At 43.3% G+C, this 22,570-nt stretch overlaps 1 protein-coding gene across 1 annotated transcript in view; it reads right to left on the reverse strand.

Annotated features, from left to right (window-relative positions):
- Positions 1-359: 359 nt before the first annotated feature.
- LOC138260339 (acyl-coenzyme A thioesterase 1-like) overlaps positions 360-22,570 on the reverse strand; it is a 29,608-nt gene continuing 7,397 nt past the window's right edge. The window contains exon 3 of the mRNA XM_069208751.1: positions 360-2,474. Within this exon, the coding sequence (XP_069064852.1) occupies positions 1,875-2,474 (600 nt within the window). The 3' untranslated portion in view covers positions 360-1,874. The remainder of the gene's footprint in view (positions 2,475-22,570) is intronic.

Genomic DNA, 22,570 nt, shown 5'->3' on the forward strand with positions numbered 1-22,570 from the left:
ATCGGTATCCCCGCGCTTGACGACGACTTGCGCCACCGCCAACCCTGCAGGATTCATGATCCTGGTGGAGGCAGCATTCGGACCACCAGGATTGCAGTTGAACCGCCAAGACTGCTGCTGTCGTCCCACCACCAGAAGTAAGGCGGGCTTAGGACCGCCGTACTCATAATTAGGCCCTTAGTGTTTTATGCGCAGTTTGACATTGACAGCTAGAAGACATCGTGCCAGAGGCTTCTGAGCTAATTGCTTCAATGGATGCCTGCACCTCATGCTAGAGAGGCATGACAAAAATCACACGTTTATGGGCATGTGTGGTTGTTGTACAAGCACATTAAAAGCAAATGCATATACCTAGAGCATACATGTATCCATATGTATTTATTTATACCCATAAATCCTTGTACTGAACTGTACAATATATTCACTTTTCCCTCCACCTTTTAACTGACAAATTGTCCTACAATCAATATTTAGCACTGTTGAAACTATGAACAGAGGCTCAATGCATAATACAATTCAGTTTCCCCACAGAACACCACTACTGGATTATTCATGAATTTCTGTTGTTGGTTACTGTTCTATAAACAAGTAAAGAAAGTATATGATTCTACTCAAAATAATCAAAAGAGAAAAGAAAATCTAACAGCATTTTAATTTGCTTGTTAGTGCCATAGGAATTCATGCATAATTATGCAAACATTTAAGTGGCAAATATTAGTTTAGAGTTCCTTATAACAGTATTTAAAGGGAAATAAAAAAAATGTAATGAGATATTGATGAAAAGGCCCCAGGATTAAATGTATAGTGGAAGCATTATGATAAAAGTGGGAGTAAAGTATGTGAGGCCCTTCCGATTTTTGACTATGTGAACTGGGACTTAGCTCGAAGAAAAGTATCAGATATGGCTACTTAGATGTTAGCAAGATTGTTGGCATCATAACACACAATTATGATGGTCTATGCTAATGAATCTCAATGTGGGTGCCAGATAGGTGAACAAGACTACAAACTAGAAAGTGAAAAGAAACAAAGGTGGAAAGATGTCAAGGGATATAGTATTACAAGTACTGGGTCTCTTCATTTTCGATGCGATTCTTGGCGACACTCCACAAGAGCTGAACATTTATGGACAGTAAACAGAGGTCTACAACAAAGATGATACTGCAAAGGAGTGACAAAAGGAGGCAATGTCTCAGTAAAATGTGAATGGGAGTCTGAAAGTTGACATTACATAAAACTGGGGAAGAGGTTGGAGGCCAAATATTGTAGACAGATGCTGAAGTTATCTTACCTAGCTAACTCAAGGTTTCCAAACAGTAGCCCAAGGCTGTGTTGAGAGACTGGAATAATGAGTTGCATAGCCAGTTATATTCTCAAGAGGAAGCCACGTTTGCAGTACGAGTGGTTTCTTTGGTTTAGAAGAGGTGGGTGGGGGGAGGATTTATCACAAGTAATCCAACAGTACAGGGTTGGGAAGAGGAAACACATTTTGAAGGAGGTCTAAACTGCTTACCAACAGGAAAAACAAGGAGAAAATTTGGGTCGGAATAAAAATAAATGGGACAGCTACTGGAATACCCAGTGTTTGACTAAGCTTTGTTTCTATGGTGTCGAGTTAAGCAGTGAAACTACGCAATAGGAAAATAACTTAAACCAATGTCATGAAAGCATCAGATTCGACACGTTGAATGTCATACAAAAGCAAAGTATGTCAGAATAAAATGGGACTGTCTCCATTGTATTTCAGTCGCACCTAAGAACTTATGACTCTTACATAGTGTGCTTGGAAGGTAAATAAAGGACAGCAGTCATTTTATTGCGATAGTGGTATTTACGATTTAGGAGGAAAGAAACATGTATTAATACCAGCCCAATTATAGTTTACTGGCTAACGGCTCCTTATCTAAATGGTTTCGGAAAAAGTCTTGTATTTTCTTCCAAGCCTCCTCCTGTGCCCGAGAATGGGCTCTTGGTTCTCCCCCCCACATGACAGGCATGCCCACGAGGAAATGCATTGAGGCAGCACACATTGGGAAATATGGAGGTTCAATATAATGCCCTGTCCCGGGGTAGACAACAATATCTGGCCTTTCCTTTCCATGTGCCTGTAAAATGTCAGCTGCTGCATTGGCCATGAACTCACTCTTCCAGTTCTGATCATCCTCTCCGACAATGAAGAGTAATTTCCCTTCTGACTTCTCAACTGGAATCAAACTTTTGCGGTTCTCGGGTGCCAAGAGGTTATCCATGCATTCCACAATGTTCACAATGCCAGGCTGTGGAAAAGTGCGACGTTTTACGTCAAAGCTGATTGGAGGTAGAATCAGATCTTTGTAGTGAAGTGCAGCGCCAACAGTGGTGACAGCGCCATTGATGGTGGCAGCCGCTGTTATTCCTTTCAGCAGAGATGCCATGCTGAGGACAAGGTCACCTCCTTTGGAGTGTCCTAGGAGCCCGATCCCTGGGCCCTTGATCTGGAAGGAAAGCAACAAGGTTATAGAACATTTGGAAAAAAAAATAAAAAAAGATTGTGGTGAGCAGAGTTTCAAAGGCATTGCTCATGCCAGAAGTATCCTGTAGGAATAAGTGCCCATATTATTAATAAATACTAAGCACGGTAAACTGTACTTTTTCAAGGGCTATTTAGACAACGCAGTATGGTATTAAGTATTTTGACTTAAGTATACACATGAACAAGTTCTTAAATGTATTTATGTAAGTATTAATTAAAGAAAGTATGTGTAATGTGAAAATAAAAACAAACTGTGCCCAAATCTCTGCCAAATTTGATATCATTACTTAAAATCCCACAAATAAACACAATTATCCCACCTCTTTATGAAGCTGATATCATTTATTGAAATGCACTAAATATTCACAAAATCAGTTTACATCCTATTTCATGCGTAGCACAAACCACTATGCACTTCTATGTCTCTCATCTTGGAACACTGCACTTAATATGAAAAGGCCACACTTACTACTACTGGACAAAATGTTAAATCCTGCTCATTAAACTTCAACAAACGGAGAAACCTAGGTAACAAACTTGACTCCTATGTAGTGAAAGTTAAACCACCCTAAATAATCTCATGGTATGACTTCTCTAATGCGCTTTATACCTATCCTTTCTTTCTCATGGTCCAAATGTTAGTGTATAGGGTCATCCTGATCCTACATAATTTGGGACTTGACAGAGGACAAAGCTACAATACTTATTTGCTTCATGCTCTATAACTGTCTCCTCTCCCTTATATTTTCCTCCTCCTGTCGTCCATCTCTTTATGCTAGACAAGGATCCCATTTGGTTTTAAAACAAAAAAACTTTTCGAACTAAAAAAAACAAGAAAAAAAAAAAAAAAAAACTTGCATCTTGACGTCCAAACTGTGCCCTTTCCTTTTTTTAGGTTTTGCCTGCAGGCGCTGTGCTTGTGAAATCTATTCTATTCAATATATCTTTAAAAGGACCAACATCCTGCCTTCAATTCTTATTCGTCTGTGTGCTTGTCACTTTACCTTTCCTTTGGTTCTATTGGTTGAAGCTTCTTTTTTATACTATATCCCTTTTTTTGGCCAGGGATATAGTATTACAAATATTGTAGTCAGATGCTGAAGTTATCTTACCTAGCTAACTCAAGGTTTCCAAATAGTAGCCCAAAGCTGTGTTGAGAGACTGGAATAATGAGTTGCATAGCCAGTTATATTCAAAAGGAAGCCATGTTTGCACTACAAGTGGTTTCTTTGGTTTGTCATTATCCCGAGGCCTAAGTACTGTTTTCATACGCTTTTGGGGAAACTTTTTTTTTTTTTATGTTTTGCTTGCAGTGCTTTTTTACTGAATCTCCATGTTGGTGCCTTATGCATTTTGCTGCAGCTGTAACTAGGAAAGACCACGAGAACTCTCCCACACCCTGGGTCCAACACTGCAGGGCTTTCCTGCTTTTAACTACACAGAGTCCCCGGCAGGACCGTAAAACACTGTATAGAAGTGCAATGATGCTGCTACCATTGATTTCATGTGGATGGGCCATTCACCACGCGCTCTTCAACACAGGCAACCCTCGTGTTCCCTATCATTCATTATTTTAATTCTGGGTACTTACATTTTTTTTTTTTTAAAGTGTTTAGAATAAACTAAACAAGTGACTCCAACAGCCAAAGGTCCGCTTTTGGGGGACTTCAATGTTTTGCCTGCACGGCGCTTGCGCTGTACTTATTTACTTAATCTCCCCCAGTAGCTGCATAATGCATTTTGCTGCAGCGGCAACCAGGAGAGACCACAGGACGTCTCCCACACCCCTGGTCTGACATTAAAAGACTTACACTGAGACCCTGACGGAACCGATAAACCCTGAATAGAAGCGAACGGATGCTTTCAACATTGATCTCACGTTGACGGGCCATTCATCACGTGCTCTGCAACAAAGACGCCTCTTATATTTACTATAATTTCACTTCTGGGCACTTGAATAAAAAAAAACAAAAAAACAAAAAAAACACTGAGAATAAATTAAACAAGCTACTCCAACAACTAAAGACTGGAAAAAGCTGACAGTGCGCACACCTACCATACAATTATTTCATGTGCCCAATGTTCATATGCCTAAATTCAGACGCACACAGGCCCTTGAACAGAAATTAGTAATTGTCCTGTTGTGATGAAAAAAAATAATCTTTCGTATACTACCAGGGGAGAATCTGTAACGCAGGAAGAGAAGTGTCCGCAGCTTGACTGTCAATGGAGCGCAACTTGTAAACGGTGCCTCTAGGTCGGACCACTTTTGCTCTGGCAGCTTATACAAGCCATTTTCGCTTTTCGTGTCAGTGGTGCTCCAATTCACAAGAAATGTTTACTCTGCGTTTCAGTGAGTCTGCATGGTTTGTAACATGCGCGCTGGCTCATGTTACAGGAAACAATGATTTATTGTTTGATGATTTGCAAGCCCTTATTAACAATGTAGGATCAGAGCTGCTTTTCACTTAAGTTTTAGAAAGTGTGCTGTACAAATGCCTTGTGTAAGACTAGTCCGGACCCCATGGTGGGGGCAATGTTCACAATCTCTCTCTCTTCCCTTCTCCCCCTCCCCCCCACCCCTTATCAATTCAGGTATGAGGCTCTGGACGAGGCTGCCAAAAATAAAATAATGAAATCGCTATGTTTTCCAATCGACTGGAAGCCGGTTCCATGTACTGACTTCGACCCAGCACAAAGAAGTTGGTAATAATTGCAATTTTTCAAAATCTCACTACTGCTTTTTGTTGTGGATACCTAGAATGTTGGGCACTGTCTAGAATTTATAGGTTATCCAAGTTCCAGATGATGTCATTGGATCTGGGAGAGAAGCTGACAGTTGTGGAGGGTGAAGACGTGTTTGTGCTTGCTGTGGGTTGGTGGTATTCAATAAAGCTCATCTCGCAAACCATGTGTCTAGAGCTCAACACTGGCGACGAGGAGTCACCACCAACCCAGAACCCGTAGTTTGCCTACCTGTTTACATCTGCTATCCTGTTCTCGTTGGAGTCGGTTTATCAACGGTACCCGGCTGATGGCGATTGGGACGCTGATGGAGTTCTAGTGGCGCCGACCCTGTTCCTGTGACCCAGCAGATGTAATTTAATAGTGGCCCCCAAGCGGTGATTGAAGTGGTGAAGCGGTGAGATCTTACGCGGAGATCGAGACCTGATGTCCTGCACTCAGACGCATAGTGCTGTCTTCGAGGACAGCGTGGTATTTTTCTTTCATGCCTGAAGGTCTGTTTTACTTATTTTTTCTCAACTCCCTGAATCTTCAAGCGTGCAAGCCTTTTAACGGTCCTCTCTGCGCGAGGGGAGCTTTCTCCGAGCGCCAGAGTGCGCGAGCTCGGCAACCGTTCTTTCTTCCGGCATTGAGCTGTGTGGGTAACCATAGCGACGCGGGAGGCACGAGTGCGTGCTGCTTATCTTCTAACACACGCGTACGCGTTGTGCAACACTAGACTGTGGACTACACTTGTTTTATACGTTGTGCAACACTGGACTGTGGGCTCCCCTTGTTTTTTTGTGTCTCCAAACATTGGATGAACTTTGTTTTGAATTTAAAGACACTCACCTTCAATTGTTACTATATATATTTCTGGTTTACCTTGGAAGCAAAGTGTTTCAAATAATCTAGTATACTCACCTTTATTCTTCTGGTGCCTATTTCTATATATTGTCTGTACCTTCACCTGTCCAACTATTCTAAGGACTAAATTATTATTTTTACTAAACTTATTTAGTGCAGCACAGTGAGCCCATTATGGCTTCTCCCACGATGTCTCATTCCCCCCCCCCCTTTTTAATCAGACAAAGGAGACCCTATTCTTAATTGGAAACGCTGGAAGAATCTTTTTGACTCCTACCTTATAGCGATTGGGGGGGGAAGTTCTCTCCAGCCGCAAACAGGCTGTTCTTTTGCACAATTTGGGAATTGAGGGTAGGAACATCTATGACAGCCTGGAAACCCTATCAGTGGGAGGGGCGGAGGGAAAGCCTAGAGATATTTATGAAATGTCAGTAGCAGTTTTGGCAGCACACTTTGAATCCAAGCTCAATGTAGTTTTGGAAAGACATACATTTTTTGCAAGAGCCCAAGGGAAATTAGAGAATGTGGCGAACTTTGTTGCTGCATTGCGCACATTGGCACGCAAATGTGACATTGGCGATATCATGGATTCTCTCATCCGTGACCAGTTGGTCCGCTGTACAAACAGTAAGAGAGTTCAGGAAAAGTTGTTAATGAAGAACCCTGATTTGAAGGAGGCCATTGCAATTGTCGAGGGAATGGAGAGTACCAGCAATTGGATTAAGGAGATGAATGACCATGAGGAGGATAAGTTGTGCATGGTGCAAGCACCTCAGGTTCGGGAAGAAGTTTCGAGGGTCAGCAACGACACGGCAAACAGCTCAAATTGTTTTCAACTGAATTCTCTTTGTAGGAAGTGTGGAAAAAAGGGCCACTATGCCAGGGTCTGCAATAGTGACAAATGTAACAGATTCTGTAACTGACAATGTCAGCAAAATTATTTTGTGTATCGAACCTGATATTAACCAAATTGAGAACAATGGTAGTATCGTGGATGTTGGGCCTGTCGTCATGCCTGAGTATGCCATTAAGCTTGATGGCAAAATAATTACAGTCTTAGCTGATTCGGGATCTCCTTACACCATGGTGGGGGAAAAGAACTGGCGAGCGTTTTGGGGAGGACTTTCATTCTCTAATTGAACCCGATATTAATCCTGTTAGTTATGGTGGCACTAAGATAGAAGTAATCGGGTACAAGGTCATGAGGATCCAATTTCAGGATAAAACCACTTTAGGGAAGGTTTACGTAGCGAAGCGTGGTAATAATTTGCTAGGTTGGTGCCACCAGCGTGACATGGGAATTAAGTTAGATACCAATTCTCAGTGTCAGGTTATGGTGGTGAATGAAGATCTTGAAATTCTTAAGCAGTTTCCCCAAGTATTTAGTGACAATTTAGGATGTCTGGCTAACTTTGAACACAAGATTATACTCAAGAAGGGAGCTATTCCATCTGTGCACAAGGTGAGGAGAGTTCCTAAGTTCATGCTAGAACCTCTCAGGGCAGAATTGAATAAGCTTTTGAGCGCAGGTGTAATTGAAGAGATAGAATCATCTGAGTGGTTGGCTCCCATTGTCCTTGCACCGAAAGACAATGGGAGACAGATCCGTATGTGTGTGGATCTGAGAGATCTTAACAAGCATATATGGGTAGATCGCCAACCCTTACCTCACATTTCTGAAGAATTGTCAGGCCTGGGTGGATCGAGAGGGTTTAGTGTGTTAGACCTATCTTCAGCCTATCACCAAATAGTTTTACATCCAGATTCTAGGCATCTCACGTCATTTGTGACGCCTTTGGGAGCCTACCAATTTTTAAGAATGCCCTTTGGGTTGGCCTCCTCAGCTGCCTGTTTCCAACGAATTATGAAGAAGATCTTAGGGGAAGTCTCTGGTGTCTTATTGTTCCAAGATGATATCTTAGTCCATGGTAAGATCCTTTCTAGGTTTTGCAGAGTAATACACTAAATTTATTGCCAACTTCTCGAGTGTGACGGAACCACTGAGATCTCTCCTAAAGAAAGGGTGTGAATTTGTTTGGACAGATGAGTGTACAGCTGCCTTCACTTTTGTGAAGGATTGTATTGGAAAAATGCCCACTTTAGGACATTTTGATACGCATGCCAAAACCTTCTTGTACACAGATGCCAGTATTAAGGGACTGGGAGCGGTTTTGATCCAAAGGGTTAACCAAGAGGAGAAGGTAATTGCCTTTGCGTCCCGATCCCTCAAAGGAGCAGAACAACAGTATTCTGTTTTAGAAAGAGAGGCACTTGCGTGCACTTGGGCAGTTAAGCACTTCAGATTCTACTAGTGGGGCTTACCTTTTATTGTAAGAACAGATCACAGACCCCTTGTTCAAATATTTTCTTCTAAGAAAGGGGAAGAATTGACTCCCAGGATAAAAAGGTGGATTGAAGGATTAATGGAATATCATTTCTCTGTTGAATATGTGCCTGGGCCAAAGAATATGGTGGCTGATTTCTTGTCCCGAACGTCGGTTGATGGTGATGATGAGTCTGAAGATGAGGTGGAAGTTAATTGGGTGAGGGAGATGGCTGTAAGTGAAGATGAATGGAAGACTGCGGCCACTCAGGATTCCGATAGACGTGATCTTACTGGATTCATTGTGAGTGGTTGGCATGAGTACAAGAACGTTTCCGATTCTTTAAAGGGGTACTGGAACGTAAGGGATGAACTGTCGCTAAGTGGGGGTGAATTATTTTGTGGTACCAAGTCCATACGTCCTATGAGTCTGAGGAGTAAAATTGTCAATTTGGATCATGAGGGTCACTTAGCCAGGAATATGACTAAATCTAGACTAAGAACAATATATTGGTGGCCAGGTTTAGATCGAGATGTTGAAGCAGTGGTCAAGGATTGCTTGACCTGTGCACGAAATGACAAAAGCAAAGTTGTGACAAAATCTCCACTCTCTCCTGTCGCAGTTCCAGAGAAACCTTGGGTGAAATTAGGTCTTGACTTTATGGGTCCATTCCATCTCTTACCAGCTAATGAGCGTTATGTCATGCTCTTAGTAGATTATACCTCGAAGTGGGTGGTGACTAAATGTGTGAATTTTGTGGACACCAGAACTGTGATTGAGTTCTTAAAGGAAGAATTCTCGCGGGAGGGTGTACCAAGTCATTTAATCACTGATAACGGTGTAGAGTTAACTTCTCAGGAGATGAAGTTCTTTTTGGATTCACTAGCCATTGTACACCTGAAAACAGCCTTGTATTTACCTCAGGCCAATGGCCTTGCTGAATGCATGAACAGATTGGTAAAATCCTGTGTCCAAGAAGCAACTGAAAGCAGAGCTTCCCTGGCGGATCTTCTGAGGGACCAGTGGTGGGCATATCGTAATACCCCCAATTGTATCACTGGTATCACCCCTTTTGAATATATGAGTGGGAGGTCTGGATGTACCAAAATGTCTCCTGCCTGGTTTAGAAATAAGTTTGGTCAAGGAGATCTTGATCAAGAGAAACTTAGTAGGGCGTCTAGTTGTAGAGAGAGTTACCAATATAAGTACAAATTGCGGTATGATGACAAATATGGTGTTTCAGGTGTTAAATGGAAGGTTGATGGCATGGTGTTGCTGAAGGATCTCGGGTTCAGGACTAAGGGCAGGTCAAACTTCAAAGGTCCTTTCTGCATTAAGGAAGTCAGAAAGAATGTGGTTGTCCTGGACAATGGAGATGTGTGGAGTATGTCCAGAATAGTGAAATGGAATAACCGGGTGGCAGATTTCCCTGACTCGGGAGAATATCACCTCCTGAGGGAGCCTGAGCCTAAGACAACACCATGCATCAAAGCTTCTTCTAGATTACGCTCCAAACCAGTACGGTTGAGAGATTATGTATTTTACTAATTTTTGTAACCTTGTTATTATTTAACCTTGTGCATTGCGAGTATTGTTGTTTTCACTATACGGTTATTGCTATGTTATAATCTTTTATCCTTTTGATTCTTTAATTTTTTTTTTTGTATGTAAAGGGGATGTGTTATGGATACCTAGAATGTTGGGCACTGTCTAGAATTTATAGGTTATCCAAGTTCCAGATGATGTCACTGGATCTGGGAGAGAAGCTGACAGTTGTGGAGGGTCAAGACGTGTTTGTGCTTGCTGTGGGTTGGTGGTATTCAATAAAGCTCATCTCGCAAACCATGTGTCTAGAGCTCAACCCTTTTTTAATGTTTTCTTTGTTTCACATAACACAAGATGGATTAATGCTGTTTCTGTGTGTGTTCAATCAGGGCCAACTTTACGACGATGGTGTAGTTGCACCTGGCACTGCCTTGAGGGGTGTATGTGGTGGGACTGCTGTCTTAAAAATAGCTTTTATGTTTGAAAGCAGGTGCTGCTAATTACCTTGGGTGTCCATCAGTCTTCAGGCAACAATAAAAATAGCAAGATAATGATGGTGGTTACTGCTCATGTCTCATTTAACTCACTCAGCCTCCTCTACAATTCTTTATTTTAAAAGAGTTGTCAAAGATGCACAGCACATAAAAAAATGTCACAGTTGCAAACAACTGGAGATGCACTGAAGACCGCAGAACTGTTTTTAAGTTTCAGTAATTTATATTGCACAACTGCTCACTAAGCTACAACGGCAAAACCTAATGCATTTACCAATGCTTGTTATTCATACTGCAGATTTAATTGGAAACATTAAAGCAAAGCTTCCAAAGAGCAAGCACAACTAACCTTTAATACTAGAGGGAAAGGCAAGGGAGGAGACCCAGCTTCAGACCCTCTGTTTGAAAAACCTATCACACTGAATGTCCACCGAAATTATGTAAACTGATCGGGCTACTACAAGGGGCATCAACATAAGGGCCCCCCCATCAGTTAATCTCACCATTGAATAACACAGCTAAGACAATGAGGAACCCGAGACGACAGGCCGCACTAGGCAGACATACGGGTGAACATATGATGCAGGACACCAGGTTAGCACAAGTACAGACCAGGAACCAAACTCAGGAGTGTAGCTTGATCAATAAGATTGGGTGTGGGCGGAGCTTCAGATTTCCCAACAATCAGCTGGAATATCGCATTAAAACACATAATATGCTAAACAACACATGAGCTGGGGCGTATGAGGCAGTCAAAAGAGATGGATGTACTGTGAGGGAGAGAGGGAGAGGTGGGAGAGAGGGAGAGGTGTGAGAGAGAGGTGAGAGAGAGGGAGAGAGAGGGAGAGAGAGAGAGAGAGTGCCTACAAGAATCCCAGGTGAAATCCGACAGACATACCATACTCGACTGAAAGCACTTGTATCCAACTATTTAATAAAATTTTTAGGGGGTGTAACACCCCAAACATCCTCCCCTGAAGCTACGCTCTTGACCAAACCACCAAAATATAGTTCAATGACATACAGGGGATATACATTTGTAAGGCACTACATAAAAATGTAGTTGCAAAAGTGATATATTAACTATACAACTTGACCCAAGGAAAATACATAGAACCTGATTAAGAGTTTGGTGGTTATCCCGTCCACCTTATTACAAGTGCATTAGGATATAATGCACTTGCAATTGGATAGATGGGATATTTGCCACATACACGACGGAGTTCTCATCCGCCAAACACTAAATCAGGCACTTAAATTTGATAAACCGGTCACAGAATATACAAATTATGAATCGCTGATTATGTGAGGATGAAAACACACAAGCTGTCTCTTGAGCTTGATGACAAGAGATACATACACAAGACGATATGTACCCCATTCTGTTTTTTTTATTGTTTTATTAGTACCAACTAATGCACTACATAGAATGTCTGTCTATTTCTCTTGAGATACAAATGCACTAAATGTTCTGAGATTAAGATAGCGTAATGTTATGAAGTCAATGAGGGCCATACAGAGTATTGATCAATCAAATCTTTATTTAAATGAACAATTTGGCACCCAAATCCGTAGTCAAGAAATTATGACACAAACATCTCTGAAAAAGTTTTCCCAGACAGAGCTCAGTATTTCTATTAGCATATTTTATCGGATATGGGACACAGAGGAATGAAAAAGAACAAATTTCTGTGAAGCCCTCAAGGAGTAGATAATGAGGAGGTGATGAAAGAGCTGTCTTCTGTATCCTGGTCTTCATCAAGGAGCAAACAAATATCCAAAAAAGTAAAATTATTCATCTGGGTAACTGACTATTTTATGGTCTAATTCCCATCAATTGTCAACGTAAAGAGAGATACAAAAGAGGAGCTCTGGTGTTTCCGCCTGTCAAAAATTTAATAAAAACAATACCTTATCTGATTGCAGCACACATTTCCATTAACCACTGGAAACCATCGGTCAATGCAATGTGGTCTGTAGGCAAGAAAGTGTGTATCTGGAATGCACATGTATCATTAACATTACATACAAATAGATAATAGTTCAAATTAACGATCAAAATAGCCACCTGTTGCTGGGTAAAAAAAAAAAAAAAAAAAAAAAAAAAAAAGAAATAAACCATACACAAATATGCACATACTCATCTCCCTGTTAAGGCGGTGAATATGTTCTTGGTGTGGAATGCTGAAAAGAGACAATGCCCTCTTCAGGAACTGTAAATACAATATGAACCACACGCGTCATAATTTTTTTTTTTTTTTTTAATAAGTAGACATCTTCAAAAGGTCTATTAGCAATTTGAGTTCAAGGGACTGGGTGTAGAGTAGTAAATGGTTTGACTAACGGTTGCTGCAGTAGGCGGAGATGTCAGCAGAAACATATGCAGAGAGTCCTTGGGGGTCAGTCACAGGGCACAGGTGCGGTATTGGCAGTCACAGTCAAATACAATTGAAGGCAAGAAGGAACCACCAAGATTGGTCACAGTCCTGGCCAAGAAGTGGGGAAGCAGACCTGGGCAATCCACGTCTTCTGCAGCAGTCTACATCTACACTGGTGCCTTTATGACCCTTTCCTCCTCTCACAAGCTGGATGAAGTTTTTCTCTCTCCTAGGGGATTTATGGAGAGATGCAGCAATCGTGCTCTGTTTTTTGGCAGTGGCCACAATGCCCAGTCTATGCCTGCTTTACAACTCAAAGGTCCTCATAGAGGAGCTAGGCCTGGAGCTTGTGGCTTAGAATAAGGCAGGCAGTCAGCTCAGCAGTCAATCTACCTCTTCTATCGGGTCAAAGGAGCAGCAGAACTTTTTCTCATTCCTGGTGTAAAGTCCCTACTACATCAGAGGAGACAGACAAGTTTTCCTGCTTCTGGTTTAGTCTTTTCTCTGTGCATTTGCACAGACCTTCTTTTAATAAAATGGTGAACTTTGTTCTTGCTCACAAACCATTCAAGGAACCAAGCCACTAAAGCTTATATTGTCACTATGGTGCTCTCGGAGATGCTAGGAATCCCATAATGTCCAGTGTGTAGTTTATTAGAGGAAGTTACTAGGCTCTTGAGATGAATGTGAGAAAGAACACAGAGGACAGGAAGGAGGACTGAGTGTACATGTTACATTGGCCAACCCACTGGCGAACGTCCTGCAGGAACTTGCTTGATCCATGGGAAGATGGACACAAAGAAACCTTCTGTTAATTGAAAAGGATGTGACTCAAAATCAGATAGAAAAACTTGGCTTACAGCGAGAGGAGGATGGGACTGCAGCTAGAGGGGCAAGTAGGGAATGGGAGATAGCAGAAGTCTGACTACCACTAAACCTAAGGAGCAAGAATCCGAGTTGCATGTTCATTTATGTTAATCCATCAAGTCATTTTATAACTGTGTGTTGATCACAGATTGTTTTCCTTCTCGATTGTTGTTATGCTTCAAAATAACAACATATGTTCTGCCCAAATACACAGTAGGCTTTTTCAGGGCTCAGTGTCGACCATATAGTACAACAACAAAGAAAAGAGTTCAGAACTATTCTTGGATGTCCTCCATTGACTGATAGGGCATTGAATATTGTTTGTGGTGAATCTTACTATTCATATCAGGGCTCGAAAAATCCACTCGACCACTCGCACTGGTGAGTCTTATTTTTTCAGGTCAAGCTATTTTTAATACTTACTCATCCCTTCTGGCGAGTTGACACTGAACATGTGTTCTGTTCAGTTGAAAATTTGAGGGGCAATAAAAGATGCCTTTAAATCTTGTTCATTTGTTACATCTGCTCTATGTTCACAGACAGAGCTCAAAAGTCAGTTTTTCTTACAATTATTTTTCCTTATAACCGCAGAGTTCCAGGCCTTTGTAAGGTGAACTATGTGACCTGCTGCTTAGAATTTAAAATAAAAAGATATAGGATGTCAGGTTTTTCCTAACACACAACATTTAAATGACAAAGTCAACTGTGCAAACATTTCAAAATATATTTCAGTAGTTGTGAAAGTCCTTTTTTATATTTCTGTGTGATGAAAAAAAATATTTTAATAGGATGAAAACAAATCGGAATACTCCGCATATTGATGTGCAAAGGATATGTTTTCTAAAACCCAATGTTCAAAGATTGTTATTGCACTATATAGTTTTATCAGTAAATCTGCAAGTTAGTGGAGAGGTTTTTAGACATCTCTTGGAAAGTTACTGTGTGTAGATGTCAATATATTACCACATCATGGTTTAATAATATATTTATTAAAACTGAGTGTTTAAACAAACTGAGAAACACTCCTGCCCTGATGGCAATGTTGTTAGTAAACTAAAAGAAGTCCTACTAGGTTTTTTGGGCTAGACGTCATGGGTATGTGGGCTAGATTCTTATGATGCATGCAGCAAACTTTAGTCTACTTAATCAAACAAAAGAGTTTTTTTGTTCTGCAGAAATGCTGAGCTCATGTTTAAAGGTGCAATCGTGTGAGAATGAAGAAAAAGGTGATTCTGTAAACTATTTGAAAAAGGAGACTGTCACATAATTTGAGACCAGTTTACGAGTCAAGTACATTACCGTTAAGTCGAGTAGAGTATTTAAGTAACTTGACTTGCAAGTCTAGTAACATTTTTATAATTTTACGAGCCCTGCATATAGTGTAACCTCTTCATATGGCGAATATCCCGAGATAATAGTCTGAGATTTGCCTTATGAGGTGTTGTCTTTTATTTCCTTACTCAGACACACCACTGGGACAGAGTTTAGACAGAGCATAACACTACCACTTTATCTGTTGTGTCCTCATTTAGTCTGGAGCTGTTTCACACCCTTCTTTCAACCAAACCGATCATGCCTACTTTCAGCCCTAATGTCGGACTAGTGAGTACAAAAGAATACAAGGAATCGGGGAGGAGCCAAGATGGCACCGTAGTCGGACGCGTCTTGCGGAGCTCCGAGACGGCCTCCAGAAAAAGAGATCCTACATGCAGTAATCGCCCTCCGGAAACCGCCAACTGAGAAAAGAAAAATCCCTGTACTCCCCAGTCACCACAGATCCTGAGAGAACGGCCACGAAACGGAAAACGGCCCTCGAAAAGAACCGAAGGAAATGCGGACTAGGCCGGACAGGGCCTGAATAAAAGCGGTGCGTAGAGGGAAGCAATAGCGGAGCGGAGAAAGCAGTGAGAAGGGGTGATAGGATCCCGAGGTCCCCCTCAGAGACGCCATCATCCAGAAAGAGATTTGAAAACGGCACGAAGACCGTTGAATGATCGGAGGCGGCCTGAAGGTGAGATCCGAAAGCAGTGCTACGCAGGGAGCGGACACCGGCACTGACGACGGGGGGAACAGAAGCAAAACGGACGGGAGATCCAAGCCCCCTGAGATGCCTCAAAATGGGCAAGGGTCTGACAAGGGCCACTAAGGCCCTGAGTGCCCCACAAACGGCCTGAAGGTGAGTTCGCCAAGGCATGCCCAGGCAGGATGCAGATATCGGCTCGGTAATAGGGAGGAGCCCTAGAATCGAAGAGGAATCCGGGACGAGGGAATAAACGAGAAGCCCCCGGGGCGGTGAAGCCACCCCCCCTCCACTGCATAGATCGAAGACTAGCTGGCACCGGGACGGGGCCCCGGTGATCGACTGAGGTGGCAGACCCCTTAGACAGCAGACCAGATCCTACGACGCCCGGAGCGCAGGTGAAAAATCCAGACAAGAGACCTTGGAGGGGGGAAAGACCGGGAAAATATTTGATATGAGCTGAGGCGCCCCAGAAAAGAAGTAAGAAGCGACGATCGGAGCTGGGAATTGGCAGTTCTGGGGATGAATGTAAAAGGCCCCCCAGGGGAGTATACGACTGACTGATGTGGGATCGGTAGAGGACTCCCTCCCCCTCTGATTCCGCCCGAAGTGACCAAAAGATCTGAATATAACAAAATAGAGAGAGAAAGAAAGGTGGTCGGGAGAGACGCGGCATCGGGAGAGGTACTATCTTTATGACGAAGTAAGATCTGAACAAACAAACCCACAAGAATAAAAGGGAGGAATGAGAACCGGGTTCGGCCAAAGTTCTAGAGTCCTGGTATCCTCAGCTGGAACGGACCCACTACGGCTTTAGATAGACAGTGCCTTAGGTAAGAGATAGTACAGGACTTAGGGCCTGTGGCCCGGAACTTCTTGGCCAAGGTGGAGGCGGACACTGGATGGCAAGAGACAAAAACCCCAAACCCCCCCGCCAGGGCAAAATGGACAGATACACAAAAGTGGTAACCCCGCCGGTCCCGATCGCCGATGCAACTCCTGCTACGGACAACAATGTGCTTTTGGTGGCAATACAGGCCTCCAGGGGTGCCCTGGAGGAACGAATGGGTGAGGTGCACTCGGAGGTAACACTGCTAAGACAGGACTTGCGGAAAATAGCTGAGAGGGTCACAACAGCGGAGGCGCGCATATCAGAAATAGAAGATACTATAAGGAGTCTAAGGAAGGATGTATCGGAGCTCAAAGTAATTAACAAGGATGTAGTGTGGCGCCTTGAAGACTCGGAAAACAGAGCACGCCGTAACAACCTCCGTTTTGTGGGTTTTGCTGAAGGAATAAAAGGAACGGACATGAACGGTTTCCTTGTGAAATGGCTGAAGAAAATACTGCCACCAGATAAGTTGTCGACATGTTTCATAATAGAGAGAGCCCACAGAGCATTGGGTGCCCCCCCCCCCCCCCAGGACCCCACCCTCCAGACCAGTGATAGCCCGTTTTCTCAATTACCAAGACAGAGACACAATTTTAACGGAGGCCAGAAAGCTGGGAGAAATAAGGCACGAAAACTCGAAGATACTAGTTTTCCCGGACTATACTAGAGAAGTACAAAGACATGCCTTTGACGCGGTCAAAGCCAGGCTACGTGGCCTCCAGCTCAGATATATGCTCCTCTTCCCGGCAAAACTAAAGGTCATGTTCCAAGGGAAAACCTTATTTTTTCAGTCCCCAGAAGAAGCCTGGGACTGGATTGAGGAACGACCCAGGCTAAGGAAAGAAGAAACTGCCGAATCTAACAGGACACCTAAAGGAACTGAGGGAGCGAGACCAAAGGATTGGTCCCTCCTGGTGCGCAAAGGCAGAAGAAGACAGAGGACAAGTAGAAACACGCCCTGGAGAAATCCAAGGAGAGCTGAGGGAAGAGCAGACACTACTGACTCAGAGGGAAATTATGAAAAGAGGAACTGGTCACAAAACAAGCAGCATGATGAAGATCAGCAAACCCCAAACAAAAGATCCGGACTGAGAGAGAGTTCCCCGCACCCATTAATGGAGGCCATAGACAGGATGGAAGTTGAAAAAGACCCACAGACGATCGGAGACCCGGAGGGACAACTGCAAGATCCAAGAAGTTAAGGAAGGGAGCAGCCGTCTCTGCCCTCCTCCGAACCCACCAAAACACAACCCTGTAAATAGGGGTGGTTCGAACAATTTTCTTAGTCATACATAGTAAGGGATAACAAGGGGTGAAAGGGAGGGCCACAGACCTCCGGACTCGAGTGGGATTGGGACATGGGAAAACAAGCTCACAGGGACCTATGGGAGGTAGGGTGGGGGGAGGGAGAGGTATCTAGTATTCAACGGTTGTTTAATATATTGATTAGGTTAAGTTTCTTAATTAGCTCAAACATGCAGGCAGTGATAGCACCATTTCAAAACAAAAGAGGGATTCCCTATAGAACACAGAAGGGGGACACCGGAGATCATACTGGGTTACACACCCGAAATGGGAAAATTCATAAAGCAAGATGACCCCAAGACATAGAAATAGAGTGTCGCTCCCAGAGAGTGAAGGAGGATTCTCCGTCCTCACATGGAACGTTAATGGACTAGGGGATAAAGTTAAAACAGGTTTGGTCTCCCAATACATCAAGCGACAAAAGCCAGATATAGTACTCCTACAGGAAACTCACCTGAAAGGTACAAGATGTGGTTTTCTGGCAAGGGGCCCCTATGAGGTACTAGCGCATGCAGGCTACACATCCGGTTCTAGGGGGGTTGCAATACTGATCCGTAGGACCCCTCCTTTCAGGATCACTTGTAAATGGGAAAATGCAGATGGACGCTTTGTAGGAGTGGAGGGGGTGTGGGGACGACGTGAAGTCATGCTCATGAGCACATATGCTCCTCCGAGACTGCAAGCCCCTCTCCTGGAAAAGATTGCAAAGATATTACTGCAGTCTTCTGTCACCCTGCATGTCCTGGGAGGAGATTTTAATGATGTAATGGACCTCACACTAGACAGAACAGGGGGAAAAACAGACAGCAGGTCGGGGCACCCCATTGCATGATTTTACAGTCGCCCTGGGACTAACAGATATATGGAGATGGAGACACCCGAGGGGAGGAAATACTCGTATTTCTCAGGAGCCCATAGGGTATTCTCTCGCCTGGACTATATCTTTGCACCAGCAGGGGAAATAGGCAAGATACAAGGAGCGGAATACCTCGCTAGAGGCTTGTCAGATCATTCCCCCCCGATGGTCACTTTAGAAGGGAAATCGGAGAAAGGAAGGAGCTGGAGATTGAATCCATGGGACATGCGGGACGGGGAAGTGGCAAGAGGTTTAAGACTGGACACTGACCTCTACTTTAAAGAAAATGAAGGGTCGGTGGAATCAGCAGTGATTTTATGGGAGGCATATAAGACAGTGCTTAGAGATAGTGCGCAAAACCTGGTTGCCCAAAAGAAACGGAGAGATAATAAACAAATAGGCGAAGTAGAGGCCAAACTTATAGAGACTGAAAAAAAGGCGACATATGCTCTCAGGCTCATTGCTGAGACAACTAGAACTAGCAAAATTTGAATGCAGGGAACTAGCAGAAAAAGAGGCAGAGGCCCACCTGAGAGCAACGCAACGTAGACTGTATGAAACAGGGGACAAAGCTGGGAAGCTACTGGCATGGCTGGGGAAAAAGGAAAGGGAAGCGCGATGGGTCCAAGAAATAGAGACACAAAATTGAACCAGGGCTACTGAAGATAGCGACATAGCCGAAACATTTGCAGGCTATTATAAAGAATTTTATAAAGCTAGACCATTGGCAGAAATGGACTCCATCACTACATACTTAAATGAGATAGCCCTGCCGAGATTAGACGTGGCAGACCGAGAGGAGCTAGAGGAAGATATCACAGTAGAGGAGATTTCTGCCTCACTAGCGAAACTAAGGCCGGGTAAGGCGCCGGGCCCGAATGGATTCCCGGACGAAATCTTTAAAAGTTTTAGGGAAATATTGGCTCCACACTTATTAAATATGTACCTAGAGGCCCGAGAACCAGGGGTGCTCCCCCCAGACTTACAAAGGGCTGAAATAGCAGTAATACATAAAGAAGGTAGACCTAAAGATAAATGTTACTCTTATAGGCCGATATCCCTGCTAAATGTGGAAGTAAAGGCCCTAGCGAGTGTGCTGGCAACCAGGATCATCAAAAACATCCCCTCACTAATACACATGGACCAGACCGGTTTTATACCGGGACGATCCACAAGACATAATTTAAGAAGGGCACACATGTGGCTCGCCACGGTGTTGAACCGCTCAGAGCCCCACCTGTTCCTGGCATTAGATGCGGAAAAGGCTTTCGATGCAGTACACTGGCCATTTCTGATGGACCCTGAGAAGACTCGGCTTCGACCCCAAATATATTCAATGGGTAAAGTTGCTATACACAGGACCGGTAGCGGTAGTTAGGGTAAATGGAGTTATCTCCTCACAATTCCCTATTGAGAGAGGAACGAGACAGGGATGTACCCTCTCCCCCCTACTATTCGCCCTCACACTGGAATCCCTAGCGTGCAAGATTAGACTCTCAAACGGCATAACTGGTTTTAGACTGAGACCCGAAAGGGAAGAAGAGGAACGCATCTCGCTATATGCGGATGATGTTCTCCTATATATCATGCGCCCAGAGGTAACAATCCCGAGGTTGTTCCTCCTGATAGAGGAATACGGCAGGCATTCAGGTTATTGTATCAATTGGCACAAATCGGTATTATATATACCACAGCAGGAGACATCCCTCCCACCTCTGCTGATGCAACTACAAAAAACGAAGGAAGGATTTAAATATCTAGGGATATATGTAACCCATGAAGATAATAGAGGCCTCGAACGTAACATAGGGAGGGTAGCGAGAGAATGTAGTAACAATTTTAACAGATGGAAAACTCTTCCCCTAACGCTAATGGGCCGAGTGTCAATGATAAAAATTATCACGCTACCAAAGTTACTGTACATGCTGCAAAACACATACTACCAAATCCCCAACTGCCAATTCAAGAACATAGACAGGGATATTAGATTCTTCTTATGGGAGGGGTAACACCCGAGAGTTGCCTTAAACACGCTACAACGCAACCAATACGCGGGTGGTTTGTCACTGCCGGACATTGAGGCTTACTACTGGGCGACTCACCTAGCCAATGTCAATGACTGGATTTTCGCTGTAGATGAACATCCCACCTTTCGATTGGAGAGGCTGCAATGGGAAGGGAGATCCTGTAAGCAATTCTTATATGAAGGAAAGGGAACTAGTCATCTAGTCACGGAGGTGACCCTGCAGGCATGGAAAAAGGCTAATAAAAAGATAGGATGGTACAAATGCCCTACCATGGAGACCCCGTTATGGGAAGGAAACTGGCTACAGGAAATCAAGAAGCTTAGGGGCTTCAGGGGCTGGGACATGATTGGGATTTCCAAGATTGGAGACCTGATGTTAAACGGTGGACTCAATCCCTTTGAGTCACTACAACAAGAATATGCACTGAACGAGACACAATATTTCCAATACATAAGGCTCAAACATGCGTGGGGGAAGGAGGGGCTAACAGGACAAGAAATTGTGGAAAACTCCCCCCTTGAGAGCCACCTGTTAATAAATGAAATAATGGAGAAATCAGTATCACTGATATATAAAACCATTAACAACAACATGTCAAACACACTAACAAACCTTCGTAGCAAATGGGAGAAAGATGTAGGGCAACTGGAAGAAATAGACTGGGAGGCTGCATTGATGTTTCCGAGAGAGGTGGCAATAAGGGCAAGACTTCGCTTGATCCAATTCAAAATTCTGCACAGAGTGTATTATGATCCAAACAGACTACACAAAATGGGAAAGATCAGACACCCAAAATGTGTTAGATGCCAAGGTGAAACTGGTACCTTCATACACGTAATATGGGAATGTCCGGTGATAAGAGAGTTCTGGGAAGGTGTACTGGGAGAACTCTCGGGGGTGTTGAGCGAGACGATCCCCCCAGATCCCAAATACATACTCTTGGGCATCCCCAACGACATAGATCTACCCAGAAGGAAACTTATGCTATGCGGACTCGGACTGATGGTCGCGAAAAGAGACATAGCCAGACAGTGGGGATCCCAGGCCCGGCCAAACCTGAATACCTGGAGAAGAGGGATGGATGGATTTATGATGGGAGAAAAAATGACATACATAAACAGGGGATGCCCGCAGAAATTTCAAAAGATATGGGGAGACTGGATAACATACTACTCTATGGAAGTATAGTCAGAAACGTCCAGAGTACAGGGGTCATGTGGGCTGGTCAGAGACACTTCATGCACACCATCACCGAAATAGAATAGGGAGACTTGGGAAGACACTGCAAGAAGGTACACTTTTGGAAGGAATGTGTTTTGAAAATGTTGAGAGGAGGTGGGAATTGGGGAAGCCTCTTTCTGTGTTTCTAACAAAAATTTTAATCATGTATCTGATTGCTAGTAACTGCCTGAGCTATATTATTTTGCTGGACTCCTTGTGTCCGGGTTTAAAAGCAAATAAAAATATTAATTAAAAAAAAAAAAAAAAAAAAAAAAAGAGAATACAAGGAATCTTAGAATTCACCAGCATTCACTAACTGAGGTAAAAAAAAAAAAAAGCTGCAACTGCAGTCTTTGAATTCAAAAATTTCCGTAACAGCCATTTAACCTTGAAGAAGTCTATTGTGTGTTTTGACTAAACACATGCTGGTTGTGTTAAGTGTGCTATCAATCCGGAAAATAAATATGTGACATAAATGTTTTGATTGTTCAATGTAACTGGTTGTGTAATTGTGAAAACAAGACAAAATAGTGCTATG

The sequence above is a fragment of the Pleurodeles waltl genome, chromosome 9 (genome assembly GCF_031143425.1).
Source record: "Pleurodeles waltl isolate 20211129_DDA chromosome 9, aPleWal1.hap1.20221129, whole genome shotgun sequence".
Taxonomy (NCBI): Eukaryota; Metazoa; Chordata; class Amphibia; order Caudata; family Salamandridae; genus Pleurodeles; species Pleurodeles waltl.